At 36.9% G+C, this 23,029-nt stretch overlaps 4 protein-coding genes and 1 pseudogene across 6 annotated transcripts; 4 read left to right on the forward strand and 1 right to left on the reverse strand.

The window, feature by feature from the left end:
• The first annotated feature begins 1,313 nt into the window (after positions 1–1,313).
• LOC147274057 (disease resistance protein RGA2-like) lies at positions 1,314–4,369 on the forward strand. Its single transcript, XM_086255922.1, has 2 exons — positions 1,314–4,002; positions 4,109–4,369. The coding sequence occupies exon 1, from the start codon at positions 1,375–1,377 to the stop codon at positions 3,082–3,084; it is 1,710 nt and encodes a 569-aa protein (XP_086112048.1). The 5' UTR covers positions 1,314–1,374; the 3' UTR covers positions 3,085–4,002; positions 4,109–4,369.
• Positions 3,490–4,002, forward strand: LOC147274058 (uncharacterized). Its single transcript, XM_086228299.1, has one exon. It carries the CDS (start codon positions 3,490–3,492, stop codon positions 4,000–4,002), a length of 513 nt encoding a protein of 170 aa, XP_086084425.1.
• A 1,674-nt stretch (positions 4,370–6,043) lies between the features above and the next one.
• On the forward strand, positions 6,044–8,791 carry LOC147274059 (short-chain dehydrogenase TIC 32, chloroplastic-like; annotated as a pseudogene). Its single transcript, XR_015119706.1, has 8 exons — positions 6,044–6,149; positions 6,719–6,949; positions 7,358–7,450; positions 7,552–7,707; positions 7,772–7,838; positions 7,870–7,939; positions 8,189–8,250; positions 8,330–8,791. The product of XR_015119706.1 is annotated as a short-chain dehydrogenase TIC 32, chloroplastic-like (transcript).
• Positions 8,792–10,146: 1,355 nt separating this feature from the next.
• On the forward strand, positions 10,147–13,219 carry LOC147274060 (short-chain dehydrogenase TIC 32, chloroplastic-like). Its single transcript, XM_086228639.1, has 7 exons — positions 10,147–10,298; positions 10,836–11,067; positions 11,175–11,254; positions 11,364–11,596; positions 11,747–11,831; positions 12,036–12,082; positions 12,212–13,219. The coding sequence occupies exons 1-7, from the start codon at positions 10,193–10,195 to the stop codon at positions 12,377–12,379; spliced, it is 951 nt and encodes a 316-aa protein (XP_086084765.1). The 5' UTR covers positions 10,147–10,192; the 3' UTR covers positions 12,380–13,219.
• A 154-nt stretch (positions 13,220–13,373) lies between these two features.
• Positions 13,374–20,028, reverse strand: YDA (Protein kinase superfamily protein). 2 transcript variants are annotated; one of them, XM_086228638.1, is made up of 13 exons: positions 19,876–20,028; positions 19,727–19,758; positions 18,365–19,171; positions 17,487–18,212; positions 16,976–17,063; positions 16,741–16,803; positions 16,403–16,563; positions 16,181–16,256; positions 15,774–15,833; positions 15,591–15,698; positions 15,218–15,457; positions 14,521–14,612; positions 13,374–14,141 (listed from the first exon to the last, which is right to left on the reverse strand). In XM_086228638.1, exons 3-13 carry the CDS (start codon positions 18,928–18,930, stop codon positions 13,595–13,597), a joined length of 2,727 nt encoding a protein of 908 aa, XP_086084764.1. In that variant the 5' UTR covers positions 18,931–19,171; positions 19,727–19,758; positions 19,876–20,028; the 3' UTR covers positions 13,374–13,594. The 2 variants fall into 2 exon arrangements, with proteins under 2 accessions (XP_086084764.1, XP_086084763.1); XM_086228637.1 differs by lacking the exon at positions 19,727–19,758.
• Between the last annotated feature and the right edge of the window lie 3,001 nt (positions 20,029–23,029).

Genomic DNA, 23,029 nt, shown 5'->3' on the forward strand with positions numbered 1-23,029 from the left:
AAACTAAAGTAATTAAGTTAACAAATTAAACTGATTTACTTATACCTCAATGGATTACAGCTTACAAGATCTCATGGTCAAATCAATCATTTCTAGCTACTCTAGCTAGTCATATAGAATGGATATGGTATCTGTTTTTTAGATTCTCTACTTCTTCAACAAGCAACCCTTCACTTCGTATATGTGCTAATGTGCATCAGATCTTTAGAGATATTTGTTCTTATAATCATTGTTCTTAACACTGCAGTATATATTTGTCTGGTTTGTCACTGACCAACGCATGCACTCTTTCACTGGCTTGAAACATGCAGGTCTTCTAAGTGTGCTGAGTGTATTTATTAGTAAAACTATTCAGCAGGTATCTTTCTTGACATTCCACAACATATGTAGCATCTGATTTTTTTGAGACTAATGTTACATAGACCATATTTGCAGACTGCGTGGCTAAAGAGGTGGGATCCACAAATACTAATGGACCCCACTTTTATTAGAAAGAGCAACTATAATATGATCCAAATCATTTTATTTTAATTTTTGGAAACAGAATCATGTGTGTGTGATTGAATATGGTTGTGCGGGGGTAGGCGGCGAATACTTTGAACTTTTGAGGACTTAACATTGCCAAACCCAGCTCTCAGGCAAAAGATGCAGATTTAGCTAAGAAACTCTAGGATTTTAGCTTGAGTTTGACCAATCTCAAGGAGTAGGGGTTTCAATCTTTTATAGTAATTCAATGTGCATGTGTGATATGTGATGCTTAATACTACTACAAATATGATATACCAAATAAAGTAGACATAAATTTTCCTTTCAATTGATTGATTTTGATCAAGTTGTAATAGTCTATTAACTGTGTTTTCTTAGTCAAAAATAAAAAATGAAGAGGTAAAAGTTTAGAATTAAGCAACTCACTTCCCCGGACTTAAAGTTCCACACATCAAGGGCCCCTTCCCCCTCCGAAAGAAAGAAAGTTAATTATTCTTTCATTTTCAGGAAAAAAAAGAAGAAAAGAAATTTACAAGATAATGTTGGATTCAGACAGTGTCATCAAAAACAAATTCAGTCCACTTTTGACTAAAACATCAAGCTCTTGCTAAAACAAAAAAGAATGCGTTACAGTTGGCTCCCGACCAAATTTCAACAAAGAATAGTAGAATACCATACTTTTGCTAAAGCAAAGAAAAAGGTTATAATGGTGCCAAAGAAATTACAAAAGAAAATGCTTATAAAGTTAGTGCGGGCCTTCCGCACTAAGCACAGAAGCTCCATTATGCTTTAATAGTTCATTACGATTTTTACCCATTTATCAAAATTAAGCAATTCATACCAAAAGAAACAAAAGAAACACATACCTCTGTTTCCTCCAGAATCACCATGGAGTCCTTTGCCTTCAACATTGCAGAGAAAGTGTTGGAAAGGCTTGCTTCCCATGCTTACCATGAAATTTGCTTGGCAAGGGGTGTCAAAGTTGAGCTACACAAGCTCAAGGAGATCTTGTCCACCATCACAAAAGTGCTCCGACATGCAGAGAAAAAGCAGACGGATTATCCCCTACTCACTGATTGGTTGGGAAAGCTCAAAGATGTTTGCTACGACATCGATGATGTGGTGGATGAATTTGAGTACCAACAGTTGCGGATGCGACTGCTCAATCGTCGGAGTATCAAAGGGAAGGTACGCAACTTGTTTTTACGTCCAAATTCAGTCTTTTTCAACTTCAAATTGGGACACGCAATAAAAAATATTAGAGCAAGGTTAGTTGAAATTGCAAAGGAAAGAGATCAATTTGGTCTCTTGGAATTACCAGCTGGAGATTTGACTGGCGTGCACACGGAGAGGGAGACTTACTCTGCTGTGTACGTGCCAGATGTTATTGGGAGAGATGGTGATAAAGAACAGATTATCTTCCATCTTTTGAAGGACACTGGTCATGATGAAGATGATGAGAGTGTTTCTGTTATTTCCATTTATGGGTTAGGTGGTTTGGGAAAGACTTCACTTGCTCAACTAGTGTATAATGATAAGAAGATAATGGAAAACTTTGAGTTGAGAATGTGGGTATGCGTCTCAGACGACTTTAATATTAAAAGATTGGTTTCTCAAATGGTTGCTTTGGCAACTGACGAAAAATGTGGTGATCATGAAAGTATTGAAGAGATGCAAATTAAGTTGCAAAATGCTTTGAAGGATAAAAAGTTTTTACTAGTGTTGGATGATATTTGGGACAAGGAACCAACTGGGGTGACACTTTCAAAATGGAACTCTTTAAATTCTTTGTTGAAGGTTGGAGCCAATCAGAGTAAAATCATTGTAACAACACGCAATGAATCAGTTGCTTCCCTTATGCGCTCTGCACACGTGCATGAGTTGCAAGGTCTTCCCCACTCAGATTGTATGTCTATATTCATTAAAGTTGCATTTAGGAAAAGAGAAGAACAAAACTATCCAAACTTAATGAAAATTGGGGAAGAGATTGTGAACAAGTGTGGAGGGGTTCCTCTTGCAGTATCTACCCTAGGGGGCCTACTCTATTCGGAAAGGGTAGAGAGTTCTTGGTCGCATGTAAGAGATGATCCCATATGGAAACTGGAACAAGGAAACCAGGGCATTTTACCTGCACTCAAATTGAGCTACGATGCGTTGCCCCTCTACTTGAAACCTTGTTTTGCAGTTTGTTCACTTTTCGCAAAGGACCATGAATTCGGAAGTGTAGCAATGATACAGCTTTGGATGGCACAAGGCTTCCTTCAATCCAAAGGAAACCAAGAGTTTGAAGAGATAGGGTTGGACTACATAAGGCAGTTATGTTCTAGATCTCTCTTTCAAATTATTGCTGAGAAAGATTACATCGTTCAAATGGAGTTTAAAATGCATGATCTTGTTCATGATCTAGCAATCTCAATTTCACAGGTAGAGTGCTCGTCTCTAAATTGTCGTCCCTCTAATACTTGTAAAAAGGTCCGCCATATGTCAATATCTCCTGAGTACTTGTCCGGGAAATTAGAGCAAGAAGACCAATTCTTACTCCACTTGGACAAATTGCGAACCATTCTGTTTACAGATATCGATGGTGAATATTGTTAACGTGAAGATATAGATGAAGATGAAATCATCAACAGTCAATCTCTTTTGAAAACATGCATATCCAGATTCAAGTACCTACGAGTGCTCGATGTTTTGAGGACTTTTACGGTGCTGCCGAGTTCCATTGGTAACTTGAGTCACTTGAGATATCTCTCCCTGTCAGATAATAAGCACATAGAAAAGCTTCCTGATTCCATCTGCAAGCTGCACAATTTGCAGACCTTATTTCTTGACGGATGTGAAAAACTCAAGGAGTTGCCCAAAGACATTGGGAACCTGATTAGCCTCAGGTGCTTGACGTTAACAATAAATCACACGTGTTTTCCAAAGTCATTTGCACGCCTCACCTCTCTTCGATATTTAGATGTCGTCGACTGCAAAAATCTTAAATCTCTAGGTGAAGGGATGCAACCCCTCACAAACCTTCGATTGTTGTGTCTTAAAAACTGTGAAAATCTAGAGTCCTTGCCATGGATGAACTATTTTACGGCATTAGAGACTTTGGTTATCATCAATTGTAGAAAGCTTGATTTGATGGGGTCGGGAGAAGGCACTCGAGGTCTTCGATCATTTTGGATCGAAAAATCAAATTTGGAGGTTTTGCCCCATTGGCTTCAAGAGTCTGCAAACACCCTACAGTATTTTGGTGTTGCTGAGTGTGACCGTCTCACGGTACTTCCAGAGTGGTTGCAAAACCTCAGGTTTGTCCATCGACTAGATTTTGATAGCTGTCCCCAATTGTTGGCTTTGCCGGAGGGCATGCAGCGGCTCACCGCATTGAGATACTTGGAGATTGAAGATTGCCCAAAATTAAGTGAAAGATGCAAAAGGAAACAAGGTCAGGATTGGCCCAAGATCGCTCATGTCACAAAGATTATGCTTGATGGACAAAATATCGCGTCAACTAATGATGATTAGGTAACTTTTTCATTAAATTTTGAAGTTATGGTGTTTAACATAGCCACTAATGAAATAATATATAATGAAATAACAATTTTTTTATATACTTCTATATCCATTGCAGGTGTCAGGATTGCAGAAAAAGAATGCGGCCATTGGAGGCGTTTAAGCAAGTCAATTCGGAATGAAATTAATAATGGTGTGTTTGTATTAGTTGGGGTAGTAGTCATGAGATTACTTGGAGTCTGGAATAAGAGAGAGAATGTTTATAAATTAAAATTCAGTTCTGTGGATGTTTCAGCGACTTGATGCTCATTGATTGATGTTCTTGTAGTCATCATATCATTCATCTTTTTGTGCGTTAGTGACATTACACATCTGTTAATTGTTGTTATTTACACCAACTAACTGACTAATTTCTTGACTATTTTCAATTTGACATTATTGCTATTTAATTAGATCAATTTAACTGATCATTGCTGACTATCTCTTTAATAAAAATGGTCACCATGATAGTCGCTAAGATAATCTAAATAGTTTTATTTTTTTAAATTATGTTGAAGATAGTTCTTTTCTGTGCTTTTTTTTTATATAAAATAAAATTTGTAAGTAGAAAGTATGCGAGTAAAGAGTGATACATGCACTTTTTGTGTGTAGCCCTTGGTAGTCAATAATGTGAACGACAATGTCCCATATTTCAGAGTAATATATCACAAATGTACGTCTTTGCTCTGCTAATTTATGTTACTCTCATCTTTGACAGTGACCCTTTTGGCCTTTCTATTTTTCTTCTAATTTGGCGTGTATTGTAAATTAGCAAACAAACTGAGAAAAAAAAAAACACCAAGCAAACCATAGGCTGCGTATGTCTCATGTAAATGAGAAATTCTAAAGAGTAACGATCGTATGTAATGTTTCTCTCATAATAAATAAAAGGTAATTGCACAATTGGTCCACTTATTATTTCATAAGTCCTGTATTGGTCCACAAATTTTTTGAAGTGTCAAATACATCCATGAATTAACTGACATGTGACACATAATTGGTCCATTCTGTCAAAACACTCCAAATGGACGTTGAGTTTTGTCCACACGAAGGGGCAAATGGATCAATTCATGTTCAAATGTGAGTCAAATGGGGTCAAATGGTTTTGTTACGGAAAAAGTGTTGGTTAGTTGGGGTCAATTCGTGGAAAAGAATAAAACCATTTGATCCCAATTTACTCCATTTGACTCACATTAGAACATGAATTGACCCATTTGCCAATTTACCCCTCCATGTGGACAAAACTCAATGTCGATTTGGGTGTTTTGACGTAATGGACCAACGTGGCACATGTCAATTCATGGATGCACAGGGGTTGCAATTTTTGACACGATAACATGATTACAGTGTATACGAAAATATGATACGACACGATAACACGATTACAGTGTACATCCTTTGAGTTCGTGTAGTTGTCGACACAAACCCAAATATGAAATAACACGATAACACGAATTGCCACCCCTAGATGCGCTTGGCACGTAAAAAAAATTGTGGACCAACGCGAGAGTTGTGAAATAATAAGTGGACCAAACATGTAATTATTTCTAACATATAATTAACCACATAATGAGTCAGTGAGATGAATGGGATAATAGCGTTATATACACCGTCACAACTAAGAATGTCTCCATACATGGAAGAAAAAAAAATAAATATATATATATATATGTACTTTGCATTTTAAAACCTTTTGGAACAATGCATTCAAATTGAATTTGGTAAATGGCCTCTAGCAGTAGTGGGCCGGCACCCGGCACCCCAAGCATCGGCAGTCACACTCTCATTACTAATATGTTATTAACTTATTAGCCTTATATAATTGTTTTTGCTTGTGTTTTGTGGTTCATTGGCTTTGTTGTTATAATTTGTTGTTTTGTTGAATAAAAATCACATATTCGGCTTTGTTTATCAATCCCCCATTATGATAAAATCTTGGCTTCACTATTGAATGGAACTTACTATGTTATGTTGGTTTCGTTAGCATTCTCTGTGTTGTTGTAGCTTCTTAATAATGGGGATATTTAGTAAGAAAGGACCATCTGGGTTCTCTGCCTCTTCCACAGCAGAGGAAGTTACTCAGGGGATTGATGGAACTGGTCTTACTGCCATTGTTACAGGTCATGCTCTATTTTAAGCTTCGAATACAATTGTTTATATGATAAATTAATGCTACAATTGCTTTGTCATGTACTTCATTTCTTTGTTTAGGATGAAAAAGCTTATGTATATATCCAAACAAAGAGAATAACAATCCAGCATCACAAGGATTGAACAAATAAACTGATATGTAGGATTCATGCCTTTTCCCATATAAGAATGAGAAAAATATTTAGAAGACCAGTGATGTGGAGTACTTTTACTATTTCTGTGATATATGCATAGTGAGTTCCAATGTTTCTTTGTTTAAGTACTTCTGTTAGTTTCTTAGAGAAATGAAATTATGATGGTCCCATTTCTCTTATAAGTTCATTTTCTGTTACACTGAGATGTCTCTTCTGGGATTATTACCTTCAGTTTTATTTCTCCAAATATAATGGTCTTAAACAATACCAATGGGGGATATTGCTCACTTTAGCCTTTGAAAATCTAAAAGATGTTTCTTTGTCTCTGAATTTTCATGTCAATGAGCCTTCCTCCGTGTTTCTCAAAGTAACATTTCAGTGTATAAATTTTGTTTAATTTTCAGGAGCCTCAAGTGGTATTGGCGTTGAGACATCACGTGTTCTTGCATTGCGTGGTGTCCATGTAGTTATGGCAGTAAGGAACATCAATGCTGGAACGAATGTCAGAGAACCAATCCTTAAAGAAATCGCCAACGCCAAAATTGATTCATAGAGTTAGACCTCAGCTCATTGGCATCTGTACGAAAATTTGCAGCAAATTACAAAGCTTTGGGCCTTCCATTGAACATCCTCATGTAAGATAAGGAATTGTCCTTTGTTATTACTGCCATCTGCCAGTTTCTATTCATCTTACTCAATTTCCTCCTTATTAATTAGCATTATATATATTGTTGAGTTATTCTCTAGCAGTTTAAGCTTTTGGGTGTAGTGGTTGTTTAACATGGCATATGAGCTTTGGTTGTAGAAAGTCCTAGGTTTTATATCTTTATTGGCTTGTAAGGTGCGGGATGAGACTGCACTTATGTGTCTCTCTCTACCTACATCAATTGTGTTAGCTTGATATACATTGTTGGCTTATTCTCTAATAGTTTAAGCTTTTAGGGTTTAATTGTTCTAACACTTTGTGGTGTGTTGTGTCTGTTTATTTTATATTTACGAGTCCATGACAATAAGCACTAATGCACTTTCTTCTTTTTTGGAAGTAACAATGCAGGGGTTATGTACCTGAAGACATTATTCAAGTTTTCAGAAGACAACATAGAACTCCATTTTGCAACCAACCATTTAGGTGTGTTAGTTACCTAACAATTGTTTTGAAGTCTGTCCCTAGGCCAATGTTTCCAACACGTTGCTTATGTCAGTTACATTTGTTAATTACTTGAACCAACAAATGTGCAGGTCATTTTCTTCTCACTAATCTTCTGTTGGAGACCATGAAAAACACATCGTGAGAAAGCAAAAAAGAGGGGAGAATTGTTAATTTATCATCAAAAGCCCATCAACGTGTGCACCGTGAAGGAATTTGTTTCGATAAAATTAATGATAAATCAATGTACAACACTTTTTGGAGCATCATTTGATGAACATCTTCAAGCTATGCTGATTTAATAACTTAGTATCTCTTTTAATTGTTTGAGGTGTCTTGGAAATAAGTTGCATATATCCATATAAGATGTTGAGTTGGTAACTTATTTTTGAAACATGAACTAAACAGGAAGAAGGGGTGGAGATAACTGCTAATTCTCTTCATCCTGGAGTAATTCTCACAAATCTTTTTGGCTATGGTAGCTTTTTATATTGTAAGATTTCTCTGCTGTGCTTTTCCAGTGTCATTAATTCTAGAGGAATTTTCTGCAGTGCTATGATCAGTTTCTACATACAATTTCACCTGTCATTATTAGCTCATAATCATAGTTCTTGACACTGCAGTATTCGTCTGGTTTTCCAATAATCAACACTTTTTTCTTTTTTTGTGGGATTGACACAGATCTTTTAAAGGTGCTGAGTATATTTTTCTCTAAAAAATACAACAGGTACTTCTTTACCTTCCACATTATATGTAGCAGAACTGCAGAAGTTTTTTGGATACAGGATCGTTTGTGTGTGTGTGTGTGTGTGTATTGACATTGTATTGCAGCTGTGATTAAATTATGTGATTGAACATGGTTGTGCAGGGAGCAGCAACCACATGTTTTGTGGCACTCCATCCACAAGTTAAGGGCATAGGCGGCGAATACTTTGTGGACTGTAACATTGCCAAACCGAGCTCTCTGGCAAAAGATGCAGATTTGGCGTTGAAACTCTGGGATTTTAGCTTGAGTTTGATCAATCTCAAGGAGGATTAAGGGTTTTGTCTCTGCTGGGTCATGTTGCAGGTGGCACTTTTAGCTAGGTTTATATATAATCTTTTTAAATAATGATACAACCATAGCCAAAATATATAGGGGTTGTCTTATCATGTTTCATGTTGCATCAATATTATCCCAAACTTAACCATCTAGATAATGCATAAGTGTCTGGAAAGGCCTCGGTGACTCTTAGGAGGTATCCCACTTAGAATACGCTACGTTAGATAGTCATTTTTTTCCATATGAGACTATTGTATTGACTCACACTATTCCTGATAAGAATCCAACACATTCACATTCCAATTTCTTCTTATTGATCCTCTTCTATTTTGATTCCAAGTTAGTAACATGTACAATAATGTTGTTTCAACATGAGTTATGGTTATCTGAAAATTAGACACCTGGTGATAATATATATATATATATATATATAATTGTTCTCTAGAAAGAATAACTGCGCGCAAAAATAAAATTTGTGATGCCTATAGGATGACTTGCATATAGCATACGCCATACGGATGACTTGATTCATTTATAGACTATACCCCCATGATACAGGTAAGTCCTAAATAGGAATCAATTTGCAAAGTTTAAGTTTGCAGTCACTCTCTAGAGAAGGATTTTACAATATACACATATATATTTACATTGAAAGAAATTAAACCTTTATCTTTTCTTGGTTCCTAATTAATCGCCCCACTAAAAGAAAAGGATTGGAAACATTAGAAATGAAGGAACACTCTTTTAATATTATTCTTTCGCCAAAGTTGATCGAAATGATTTATGGACAATTGTGCCTCATGCATGCACAATTGCACATGGTTTATGGACTAAATACTAGATCTTCAACCCTTTGACAAGACTTGACTATATCCTTAGTCGTCAATGATGCGTACCAACCAGGCTACCAGCCAATGACACCGTTCTATGTACAAGACCAAACATCACAAACGCCGGCCATTGCCTTACAACCCCAAATGGGTGCATTTTAATTACAAACGTCATTGCAGTTCTTGCCAAGTGAAAGATCCCAAGACTATTAAGAAGCAGCGAGATAATGGAAAATTCTACACACAAATCCTATGGGTACTACACACTTTTAATTATTAAATTTTGACAGCAACTCATATCGGGTGACGTGGAGTACGTGTGGCTACTTGGTAGCCTAAAGAAATCTAGTCATCCATACAAAAATTAATTGGCAATACGAGGAGTAGTCCAAGACCCTTACAAGCCACTATTTAAGGTTATACTTTTCCAATGTGGGACAATACTCACATTCTCATACATTATACAAGATGTTGAGAACCAATTTTGCTACATTCCATACACACTTGGCATCAAATGTCTTCTCGGACATAGCTACAGTGTAACCATGTCCAACCTTGACTATGGTGTTTTTGTTGAGGATATTGTGGTCCTTTGAACTTCAAAATTAGTCATTCTCATAAATTTATAGAGAAATGATCAATTTTTTAAGCACCATATTAAGATCCCCTATATACGGGCCGGCAACCGGACCAATACCCTTTGTCTTGACATTGGCTGTCACTCTCATTGACTTCCAATATTTTAACTAAGGATGGAACTTACCATGTTATGTTGGTGTTGTTAGCATTCCCTTTGTTGTAAACTTCATGATCATTTGCTTCACCATAAAATTAGAACCCATTATCATCTGCAAAATTAATGGGGATATTTAGCAGGAAAGGAGTATCGGGGTTCTCTGCCTCTTCCACAGCAGAGGAAGTTACTCAAGGGATTGATGGAACTGGTCTTACTGCCATCGTTACAGGTCATGCTCTATTTCACTTCTTTGTTTTAGATGAAATAGCTTATGTTCCAAACAAAGAGAATAACAGTGCAGCATCACAAGGATTGAAGCAAATAAACTGATATGCTATATATAGGATTATTGTAGTATTTTACCATGTAGAATGGGAAAAAGATTTAGAAGATTCAGTGTTTTGGAGTACTTTTACTAATTCTGTGATATATGCATAGTGAGTTCCAATGGGGTTTTCTCTTTTTTGTTTTTTTTAAGTAGTTTTTTTGTTAGTATCTTGGATGATTATATCACATGCTGAATCTAAACTATGATGGTTCGTTTGCTTTTATAAGTTCTTTTTGTATTACATGGATAAGTCTCTTCTGCGATATACCCTTCAATTTTATATCCCCTATTATATGTAATTTGCAATGTAACTAAGATAGCAATATCAATATGGTCTTAAACTGCTCTTCATCCTTTGGACATCTAAATGATGCTTCATTAGCACTAAATTTTCATGACAACGAGCCTTCCCCAGTGTATAAACTTGTTTAATTTCAGGAGCCTCAAGTGGTATTGGCTTAGAGACATCACGTGTTCTTGCATTGCGTGGTGTCCATGTAGTTATGGCAGTAAGGAACACGGATGCTGGGATGAATGCGAAAGACGCAATCCTTAAAGAAATCCCCAATGCCAAAATTGATGTGTTGGAGTTCGACCTCAACTCATTGGCATCTGTAAGAAAATTTGCAGCAGAGTATAATTCCTTGGGTCTCCCATTGAACATTCTTATGTAAGATTAGCAATTATGTCATTGTTATTAGCTTGCAGTTGTTTATTTTATATTTGTGAGTCTATGACAATAAGAAGTAAGTAATGCACTCTCTTCTTTGTTGGAAGTAACAATGCAGGGGTTATGGGAAATACATACAAGCTTTCTGAAGACAACATAGAACTCCAGTTTGCAACTAACCATTTAGGTGTGTTACCTAACCATTGTTTTCAAGTCTGTCTTGTAGGCCAATGCTATCAGTTTTTAACAAGGTGCTTTCATCAATTCATTTGTCACTTGAACCATCCAATGTGCAGGTCATTTTCTTCTCACAAATCTTCTGTTGGAGACCATGAAAAGCACATCACGAGAAAGCGGCAAGGAGGGGAGGATTATTAATGTATCATCATTAGGCCATCAATATGTTTACCCTGATGGACTTGATTTTGATAAAATTAATGATAAATCAAGATACCACAAATATTATGCTTATGGACAATCCAAGCTTGCTAACATATTGCATGCTAATGAGCTTACAAGGCGTCTGAAGGTATTGAATCTATTAAAGTTCATCAATCAAGCATGTCTAATGTCAATGGAAGCATATAGCATATATCCATACAAGTTATTAATGCACTTTGAAATGATGTGCTCTTCTTGGTTGACTTGTTAACTAATTTCTGAAACATGAGCTAAACAGGAAGAAGGGGTGGAGATAACTGCTAATTCTCTTCATCCTGGAGTAATTCTCACCAATATTATGCGCTATGATAGCTTTTTATATTGTAAGCTTCATCTCCTGTTCTTTAACAGTATCATTACATCAATACTAAAATTCCCTGCAGTGAAGACTATGATCATCATTCATCAGTTTTTGCATGAATACATCACCATTCATATTAGCTAATGATCATAGTTCTTGACACTGCAGTAATGGTCTGGTTTTCCACTGATCAACTCACTTTTTTCTACTTTTTTGGCTTGCACAGATTTTTTTAAGGTGCTGGGTATATTTATCTCTAAAACTATTCCGCAGGTACTTCTTTACCTTCCACAATATATGCATGTAGCAGAAAATTGTTTTGGATACATAATCTTGTGTGTGTGTGTATTCACTATGTATAATAGCTCTGCCTAAATTATATCATTGAACATGGTTGTGCAGGGAGCAGCAACCACATGCTTTGTAGCACTCCATCCACAAGTTAAGGGAGTTGGCGGTGAATACTTTGTGGACAGTAACATTGCCAAACCGAGCTCTCTGGCAAATGATGCAGATTTGGCTAAGAAACTCTGGGATTTTAGCTTGAGTTTGACCAATTCCAAGGAGTAGGGGTTTCAATCTTTGCTGGGTCATGCTGTAGGTGGCTCTTTTCTGCATTGTTTCGTGATGAAACCAATTTGCCAAATTAGACTATATAGTTCATTTATGTACCTTATTTGAAAGTTAAAACCAGTTGGACTAGAAACCTCTGTATATAGAAAACATTGAAGGAACTATGAAGTGGCATCTTATTCCATAGGTTTTGATTACTGCCATGAATTGTGAATGTAGAGACTGTTGATGGCCAATTTGGTATGACACGTAGGCATCACTTAATTGGAGCAATATGAGTAAACTCATACCTGAGTAAGAGAGGACAGGATGGCCACGACGCTTGAATTTTCCCAACCCAGTGCCTCATTTGGGGCCAAGGTGACTATTAGGGCCAGACACTTGTTACCCACCACCATGGTCGAGTCTTTGTGATTTCAGTCCATTAGATCAGCCTTTTGTGGGTTCTTCAATTTATGAATTGATCTTTGTAGTTTTCTAAAGGAGGCTTTTAAGTGCACTGTGCACAAACCAATTTGATCAGTAAGCTCAAATCCTAAAAATAGTTTTGGGCAGACTGGCATTTGCTTTAATAGCGCATATATCAAGTTCAATAAACCCTTTCAGAACAGTCTTGTAATAATACTAGCTCAAAACTACCGACCCTTTTGCTCATTCTTTATCAAATAGTCTACAAATTAGATGATTGTCCAGAAGATATCTAGAGAAAGTAAGAGATACAAGAGCAATTAGATTTCTTCTATTTGATGCAACTATAATTTAGATACAACAGCAAAGCTGCACAGCCCTTTTTAGTTGGACTGAGCTGCCGTACAGTGATACAAGATAGTGAACAGACCAGCCTGGCAAACTCTCAACTAGCATCTTCACAAAATCTCAACTCCAGTTTAATTCCTAACCCCTGTACAACAATTTGTGCCATCTCAATGACCCTCTTTCCTCCCGGAAAAAGAAAACAAAAAGGGTTAGAAATGATAATAGGTCTTCTGACTTTATTTTTTTCTATTTTCAGGAGTGATAACATGTACACTTCTTTACAGCAGTAGAAACGTTCTCTTTACAAGGAATTACCAAATGCTGGATCTCCAAAGTCCACCTTCGACTCTGCAAAGCGAAACACTTCGACCTCTACTATAAGGACAAAATAGCTTTCAAGCATCAACATAAACTTTATGCCTAGAAGCACTGCTCTAACCAGGGATCATGTACCCGTCATCTACCACTGTTTCTACCACTGTTACAATCAAGCACTAGTGAAGTAAGATTAAGGTCCATAGATGGGTTCAGCTTTATATGATCCCTTAAGAGCTGCTGGGACACACGGTCAGCCGAAACCAACTGTACATCATGTAACTCCCTGGGCCCCCCAGAAACAGGCTGTCCAATTTGGTCTCCAAGTGCAACTTTACCAGGTGAAATTATATCCGGGAAAGCTTGAGAGGCTTGCGGCAGCCCTCGAAATAGATCAGGCTTTGACTCATGGTATGGCATGCTACCATTTGTATAGAAACTACTGTTCTTAGATCTCTGGGGCATCCCTATGCCTTCATGTAAGTAGGTCGTTGGCTGCTTCAAGTGTTGAAAAGGGATTGCACCACTGCCACCAGTGAGAGGTGTAGATGAACCAGATGTGGTACGAGGGCTAGATATGGGAGAGGGAGACATCCTTCCGCTGACATGTTGTGGTGATCTAGAATATAGAAGTGGGCTTCCAATTGGAGAAACTGGGCATGATATGTTTCTTGGTGTATGGGCATCACTGGGAACCAAGAAGGGAAGGTTAAAATTTTAATGGAACAGATGAGTAGATCACTAGTAGAAAAATCAGTCCTTATAGCCCCAGGTGGCATTAATATCAAGTAACAAATTTCTCACATTTACTGCTATCTAGGGCTATGATGCAATGTCCTCATGGACCTTCTTGAGATGAAGTGTTAAAATGCTAAACGTTATTCTAAAGTATAAAAATCCTGTTTTTGTAAAGCTTCAATGATGTCAAGTGCATATGAGTTGGAAGCAACATCGGGATACAAACCAGGTTCTGATAATATTATGATTTTGTCTTTAATTAAGTTTTTACCAACCCAGCACACATAGCACAGATACTGAGAGAGAGGGAGAGAGAGAGAGAGAGAGACCTTGATGCTGAGCCAGTTTTTGAGCCTCTGGACTGATGGATACCCATCCCGTCTGAGTCCAAATTCAAATGATTCCTCCCATGTCTTAGGGCCTAAAAGAATACAAATACGGAAAAGCTTCAAATTTTCTATTTAAAGAGCAGACAAAAAATGAAACGATTTAATGCTCCAAACAACCGGCATAAATTAGACTCCATGGACTAAAATTATTAGGTCCTAAATAGGAAAGCTGGGTGTCCACATATATACTTACGTGCACTGAACTAGACAATCTGTTTGGCCACAGCTTATCCAAATATGGACATCTGTTTCATGCCTACATTTTGGAATCCGAAAATCCTACGATGTCCAGTGCTAGCAACATATGTTTTTTATTTAGACAAGTTATAATCACAGAATAATAACATGACAGGATGGGAAACATTGCAAGCATTTACTACTTGACATAATAATGTGCAGATTGCAGAACTTCACTACTGCCCTATTAAATCATTTGGTAGCTCAAGTTCTAAATGAAGTCTTGTAAGTTGCATACAAATACAGACATTACATAAAGCCATAATGTTCTCATTATATAAAAGCCTTTATGTTGTATATGCTTACTCCACCGTTCATCATGGGGTCTTGTACATTTAGTATCAAAGTCTAGAATTTTTTTTTATTTTTTTTTAGGGGGTGGTTGGGGGGTTGTTTCTACCTGAGATCTCACTGCATTTGTTATTGCACGTGGTCCTTCAGAAGGCTCTGCACTCAAAATGGGTCGTTCCAATGAAGCAACATTCTTCACAAAAGGATGTTCCAAAAGCTGAGCAGCCGTAGGACGATGCAGTGGGTTACGTTGCAAACACAGCCTAACAAAGTTCTTCCCATCCTCTGACAGATGGTCAGGAATTCCAGGAAGTTCCTTGCTGTTTCCAATCTTAAACATAGCAGCAACCTTTGAAACACACATCACAAGAAGAATCAGGTCAAACATTAGGAATTTCTGGCATACATGCACTGTCACTGGGAAATGTATAACATCTGAGTATTTCATAATATTCAAGGCTCTGAATCCAAAATTTACTAACCCCTTCATATTGGCTCCAAGGTGGTTTTGTCGTGGCCATCTCAAGAACAGTGCAACCAAGGCTCCATATATCAACCGCAAGATTACAGCCATTTGAATTCTTGATAACCTGAACAATTTGAGTAAATAATGTTACCACAAAGCCATATAAAAATTTGAGATGCAAGAGCACAACCATGCTGACCTCAGGTGCCATCCAATATGGGCTTCCCTTGAATGATAATGGACAAGACTGCCCAGTGATCTACAAAATATTTCAGATAAGATATATCAGAACCCTCAGATTCATTGTTAATTGGAAGAGAAGAAAAAAAAAAATTGATATGACTTGGATCAGGTTATCCAGTGTCCCATTTAACAAAATTTTCTTTCAGGGCAGTTGAGTCTTGTGTTCTATTTTCCCAAAAAAAAAAGTGGTACAAAATGGCATCAGAACCGAATGAGTGCTTAACAAGCATCATTCTGAAAACAGACAGGCTTATAGGATCTCCTTTCACTAACTACCTATCAGCATCAAGGTTGCATGCACTGGACTATCAAAAGAATGACTGCATGGTAATTCTGATAAAAATTGCAAATGAAGGATCTTACATGCTTAGCCATCCCAAAATCTGCCAATTTTACCCGACCATTGGGATCTACTAATATATTTGCTCCTTTGATATCCCTGAACATAATAAGCTTATCATTAGCCCATAAGAGTCGGTGATCAAAACTGACATTCCTAAATTGATGAAAACACATGGCCCCATAAGAGTCAGTGATAGATGATATTTCCAAGATAGATCAAGTTTTAATTATAACTTGACTCACCTGTGGACAGTGTTTTTGGCATGTAAGTATGCAAGCCCTGACAAGATTTGATGAGTATAACTACGAATAGCTATTTCACCAAACTGACCATACTCTTGAAGCAGTTTATAGATGGATCCACCAGACACATACTCCAGGTATATATAAAGTTTGTCATCTACCTGCTCAAGAATATACACCATCACATGCCAACAATAGGAATAACACAGTTACTTAAAAATAGTTACCATCAAAACGTGTAAACAGCCATTGTTGACTGACTTAAACACCACAATTTTCTAGAGGTCTTAGTATGAGCAATTATATTAGAAACTACATCAGTAATAAAAGGAACATACCGTCTCAGATCCATAATACTGCACTATATTTGGATGCCGTAAGCGACTTAGCAAAGCAACTTCCTGCAACACACAACTCATATGTATAAGAGACCCTCAAAGTCTAAAGGAACTCACAAAAATATATATATATATATATATATATACATATGTAAAACTTATTTTCTAGGAAACATTTTATTCTCTACACCATCAAAGTTTCTAATAGATCTACCAACTACCAAAGTGAACTTACTTGCCCCAGCTGCTGTGCACTTTCCTTTGATTTTGCATCATCTGCAAACAGAGTTACCTCCTTCATTGCACACATCTCACCGCTTTCACTGAAGCCAAAAATTGAATCAAATCAGACATTCAAAATTCCAGAAAGGGACTTGTGCATTACAACTAATGAATAACTCAAATACATCAAAAGTGGATAATCACAAATCATAAGTTTAAACTCAGGAACACCGTATGCTTAATATTTGATAAGCATAGGAAAACTGTAATTCTGAAACGGTGATTCTTGAAAATTGCAATCTGCCACATGTAGATGGCTTAGCTTACAGTGGTCATTTGTGGATGAAAATTTGTTGATCTCTTTTTTTCTTTATTCAGGGGAGGGTGAGAGTCAAACTTTTTCTGTGGGTGTGAGAAAATTTGTTAATGTCATACATGCAATAGGGAGAAATAGATACAACTGTAGAATGTATAATCGATAAACAGATCCAAGTTGTGGGCATACACCTCCTTTGGCTACAAACCTGTTAAAACCAAGATATACATGTCCAAATGTGCCCCTCCCAAGAAGGCGTCCCTTCTTCCAGCGTGAACCAGGGCTTATTGGATTTTCTGCCCTACCAGGGCTACGTGGAACTGTGGGAGTTGTTGCAGCTGAATATGCAGGAGAAAAAGGACATGTTTTAGTTATTGTTATTGGAGGAAGGGGCAACCGGTGGCTTTTCTGCTTGCCATCATCAGGCCGGCTTGTAGGTGACTCTGTGGCTAGCCCTCCAACTCGTGGATGCAGAGGGGTAACAGCACCACTTTGTATTCTAGAGCTAGGGCCAGGACTGGTCAATCTGGGACTAGGTATTGGAGAGCACTCAGGGCTACACCTGCTGTGCTGCCAAAACAGCTGTCCTGACAGATCCCCTCCAACTGAATTATGCCCAGAATTATGACCTGAACCTGGACTAGAGCAATGAGCAGAAGCTATATCTGGATAAGGCTTTCCTGCCCAGAAGCTGGTGTTCAGAACTTGCTCAGAGCCAAACACTCTCATGGGACTCCTAGAAGGACTTGACATTGAGCTGTCTGGAGCACTACAGAATGCACCATGGTAAGGAATCTGTATATTCTGCATATGTAAAGGTCCCCGTTTTGGTGATGTAGACAGAGCCTGATTATTGAACAGAAGATTAGCCGACTTCACAGTCTCTTTTCCGTTCTTTAGGTTGACAACAGGGAATTGATCCTTTCGCATAACACTTTAACAAAGATAGAGGAAAATTTGTCAGGGGTAGAGGCGTGCGCATGCACATTACACACAAAGATGAAGCATTTACACATGAACATGATGTATTAAGTATCTAACATCATAGCCTCGAATATGATCATTTCCGATGACATGAAAACTTACCTGGAAGGACTGTTCAGAGCTGTTCTGTTTCCATTTTCATAGTCAGATGTCATGGGACTAAGGAGGCGTGAGTCAGATGGATCATCACTATCAATAGAACTATCACTAGATATGGAAGCAGTAGCTAAATCTCCTTCAGCATCTGTAGGATCTGCCCTGCTTGAGACACATCCAGGTCTCGGAAGGGGCAAATAGAGCAATTGCTTAGACCCTCTGTCAGATCCTGGTTTTGATGATGCACTGATGCCAGAGTCAGTGCACCCAATCTTAGAAAGATGTACTCTAGGAAGGGGTAGTGGTTGGGCATGAGGCCTTTCTGCAAAACTTTGACAGCGCGATACTGATATGGAGGGTGATGTTGATCTTGACACGACCCTGGATTGAGAACCCCTTTCTGAAATAGTGTCACTACATTGTCTCCGAGAACCTCCTGATCTACTGTTGCACTTTTCTTCAGATGAACTCTTAAGTTTTCGGTGTATGGTTATTACGGTATCAATGAAACTGTCCTTATTTTCTTTCTTCTTTGCTTCTTTGGATGAAGACTTTCTCCACCAAGAAGGCATGCTTATATATTGAAATTACGGTAAGAAAGGCAAATCCTGAGATAAATTACTGTATTTAAATATAGATAAGCTATCACATTTGCACCAAGTTAATGGTCACATATGATTCATAACAACAAGAAGTAATCCAATGGCCATATCCATAAAATCTCCGAAAAAATAAACTCAACCGGATAGCCATAACTCATTTTGGAAGAGGTCCTAAACAAGCAGTTCAATATAAGGTGTGCTCAATACTGACCTGTATAGCAATTAGAAGGAGTTTGTCATTAGCTCGTACCAAGAACAAGTATAATAGAGAAATACTTTGCAGAAAGTATCTCACATAACATGATTAAATTGAATAAACAGTAGTTGCAAACTCATTATTTATGTGGTCCACAAGCATGCATAAACAATCATAATCTAGGATTCACAAACTATTAGTTTCTAAAGCTTGATTTCCAACTCTGGAGATTTGCTACACGTTTCCCACATTTCTCAATTTCCAATTGCACAACATAACATGTAAATATGAAAGCTTTAAAACTTATAAATTTTTGGGGCACACAGAGGATAGCAGTTATACACTCTCAGTCACAGCTCACTAACACACTCAAAGCTTAAGAACCCAAAACACACTTTCTCAGTTCAGATCTACGCAATTCAATCACCTATTTCAACAAATTCAATTGCATAGTAATTCAAAAAATTCAAACAAACATAAATTAGTAAATGAAAGAAAAAACATCATTTTAACTTCTTAAAATAAACAACATTACTACAAGCTAAAAAAAGCTAAAGCTACTCAACCCACCAAGGCATCAAAAGCTCAAAACCGCAACACACCTACAAATTTACCACATAAAAATGAAAAACTTTAGAATCATTCTCTCTTTTTTTCTTTTTCTTTTTTGCAGCTTAAGTAGAGCTCAACCCACTGAAGCAAAACCCCTAATTACTTACAGTGCGGTAGTGTATGTATAGCCCAAAACGACGACGCTCAGAGAGAAGCTCAAAACTCAGCGTCTGTGAGTCTCTATGTCCTCTCCAACATAGCGAAGAAGCTGAAAAGACACCAAGGAGCAATGAGGACAACACAGAGGAACGAGTTTTATGTCTGAGCGTTAAGTGTTGTGTGTGTATGTGTGTCTGTGCCTCTGAGTATTTGAGAAATAAAATAATTAAAAGTTGATTAATTAATTATTTAATTAAATTGGGAAGAGGTTTGCTTGGGTTCCGGTACACGATAATAATGTGGTATCGTTAATTATAACCGTCGATTTCTGTTTTGATGACGTTAGTGGTTGTGGTTAATGCTTAGTAATGGTAGGGGGTGAAGGTGTATGGGGTTAGGGTGGTTCGAGAAGTATTGGATTGTTGGATGATTATTATAGTTTTTTAACGGCTGCTTAATAAAATATACTACTCCATACTATATTATTATGCTTTACGTAACTGCGTTCTGTTTTTTTTTTCTTTTTTCTTTTTTCTTTTTCACTTGAGATGCTTATTTTTGGTTTATCTTTAGTTTATTTATATTTTTTTGCCTTTTAGGACAAGGTAATGATTTTCCTTTGGATCATTGTTTATTTAAGGGGATATGATATGAAGAGCTTGTCAAATGAGGCTCCTTGGGAAATTTTCTTAGAATTAATTTTCCCAATTCTAAGAGAAATATGGAATCTTTATGTTGATTCTCATCTATACGTTGGAATTGGGTGAAAATGGCAGCTAATAAGGTTGCAGATGTAGTTGCTAGGCCAGCAAGATTGAAAATGTTCCCTGAGAATTGGGTGGAAGCACCCCCCATCTTGGTTGATTGGTGTTCTGGAGACTGATGGCTTGCATTTGGATAGATTGAAAGTATGGCTATGTTATGTTTCTAGGGTTTGAGTTGTTATGTTTTATGGTTTGTTTCTATTTTTGGTTTGCCTATTTGTCGTTTTTTCATTTCGCGAGTGGTGTGTTTGTATTTGCCCACGTGTTTGTTTCTCTCTGTTTAATGGAATAGTTATTTCAATTCCCTTGGCCAAAGAAAAAGGGGATTCAGTCCTCAGGAGATTAGTGAGGTAACCACCTCGAACCTCCACAATTTTGGAGACGTTTCAAAATAATCATTTTTATTTAATGCGCATGGACGTCATATTTTAATGTTTCGCCTTGAATCTCCAACACTCAAAGTCAACCTTATTCGTTTCTTTTGTGTATCTTAACTTTTTTAATGATCCTTGCGACCAAATTGACAAGAAAAAAAGTTAATTCTTTTATCGTTTTTGACTCTGTTATGTTTTTAGGGTTTGAGCTATTGTGTTTTATGGTTTGTTTCAATTTTTGGTTTGCCTATTTGTTGTTTTTTTGTTCTGCAAGTAGTGCATGTGTTTGTATTTCCCCATGTGGCTTTGTTTCTTTTTGTTTAATGGAATAACTATCTCCCTTGGCCAAATAAGGGGATTCGGTCCTTAGGGGTTTAGTGAGGCAACCACCTCAAACCTCCACAATTTTGGGGACGTTTCAAAATAATAATTTTTATTCAATGTGCATATATGGAGGTCATATTTAATGTTTCGCCTTGGACCTCCAACAACTCAAAGTCAACCCTATTCGTTTCTTTTGTGTGTCTTAGCTTTTTTAATGACCCTTGCGATCAAATTGACAAGAAAAAAAAAGTTAATTCATTTGTCGTTTCTGGCTTTGTTATGTTTCTAGGGTTTGAGTTGTTCCGTTTAATTTATGGTTTATTTCTATTTTTAGTTTTCCTATTTGTCGTTTTTTTGTTCTACGAGTGGTGTGATTGTATTTCCCTTGGAGTAACTATTTTCGTTTTTTTATTCTCTCTATCTAATGGAGTAACTATTTCCCTTGGCCAAATAAAAAGAGGATTCGATCCTCAGGAGCTTAGTGAGGCAACCACCTCAAACCTCCACAATTTTGGACATGTTTCAAAGTAATCATTTTTATTTAATGTGCATGGAGGTCATATTTTAACATTTCGCCTTGAACCTCCAACAATTCAAAGTCAGCCCTATTTGTTTCTTTTGTGTGCCCTAACTTTTTCTAATCACCCTTGCTACCAAATTGACAAGAAAAAAAGTTAATTTTGTTGTTTGACATTCACCCAAAAATCAATTAATCAATTTGTGAGACAAGTTTATTCTCTTCACTTCTATTTTTGTCATCTAAGAGATGAGATGAGGATTTGAATTTGAAACATTTTCAAAATTGTGAAGAGAAGAAATCCAATGGACCAAATGACCAATTAGCTAATTTGTTCTAATACGGAGTTTTTAAAGAGGTTAAAAAATAACTTGTGCACCATTTAGTATGACTAACTGGTCAAAAAATGTAAGTACCAAAAATTGAAAGAAAAGAAAAAGGTTTTTCCTTTTCGTTGCAAGAAAATAGGTCTTTCAATTCCTATACATGCCATGTAAATATGTAATGAAACTGACTAAGAGCAATCAATCGAACTTACTATTTTAATATAATTTAAAGACAAATGACATCATTGGCCCAAAAAAAAAGACATATGACATCAAGTATTTTTTCGCAAATATATAGCAATTAGCAAAGATACCAATTAAGTGCTCCCACAATGGAAAAATGGCACAAAATACATAGAGGATAGGAGTGGAAGTTAAAATAACAAATTTAATAATATCTTCTTAAAATCTATAGAACCCAATACGTATTAGTCACAAAACTAATATTCTTAGGAGTGGAGTTAAAATAACAAAATTACTTTCCTTTTTTCATCCCTCTTCTTATTTTTATGCTTTTCCTTTCTCAGTTCCGTTGAAATTTAGAAAATTACTTAATTTCTTCCAACTTGGTGAATTAACTTAATTACTTAGTCACCAAGCAGCCCCTAAATATCTATATTACCAAGAAAGACTAGGAAAGGAAAGTAGAGTTGCCTAAATCCTAATTGAAGAGCAATTGCAAACCCATACTGATTTGGTTGAAATCTCTATAAATACCAATGCATTCTGCTACTATTCCATTACTTCAATTCCAAGAATCACAAACCCATTCCCTCATTCACTAAAGCCCCCCTAAGGTGTTCGTGGGTTTCTCCCCAAGAACCAAAACCCTAAACCCATTAATTGCTTCACATTCA

Source organism: Dryas octopetala, chromosome 9 (assembly GCF_963921425.1).
Source record: "Dryas octopetala chromosome 9, drDryOcto1.1, whole genome shotgun sequence".
NCBI classification, from domain to species: domain Eukaryota; kingdom Viridiplantae; phylum Streptophyta; class Magnoliopsida; order Rosales; family Rosaceae; genus Dryas; species Dryas octopetala.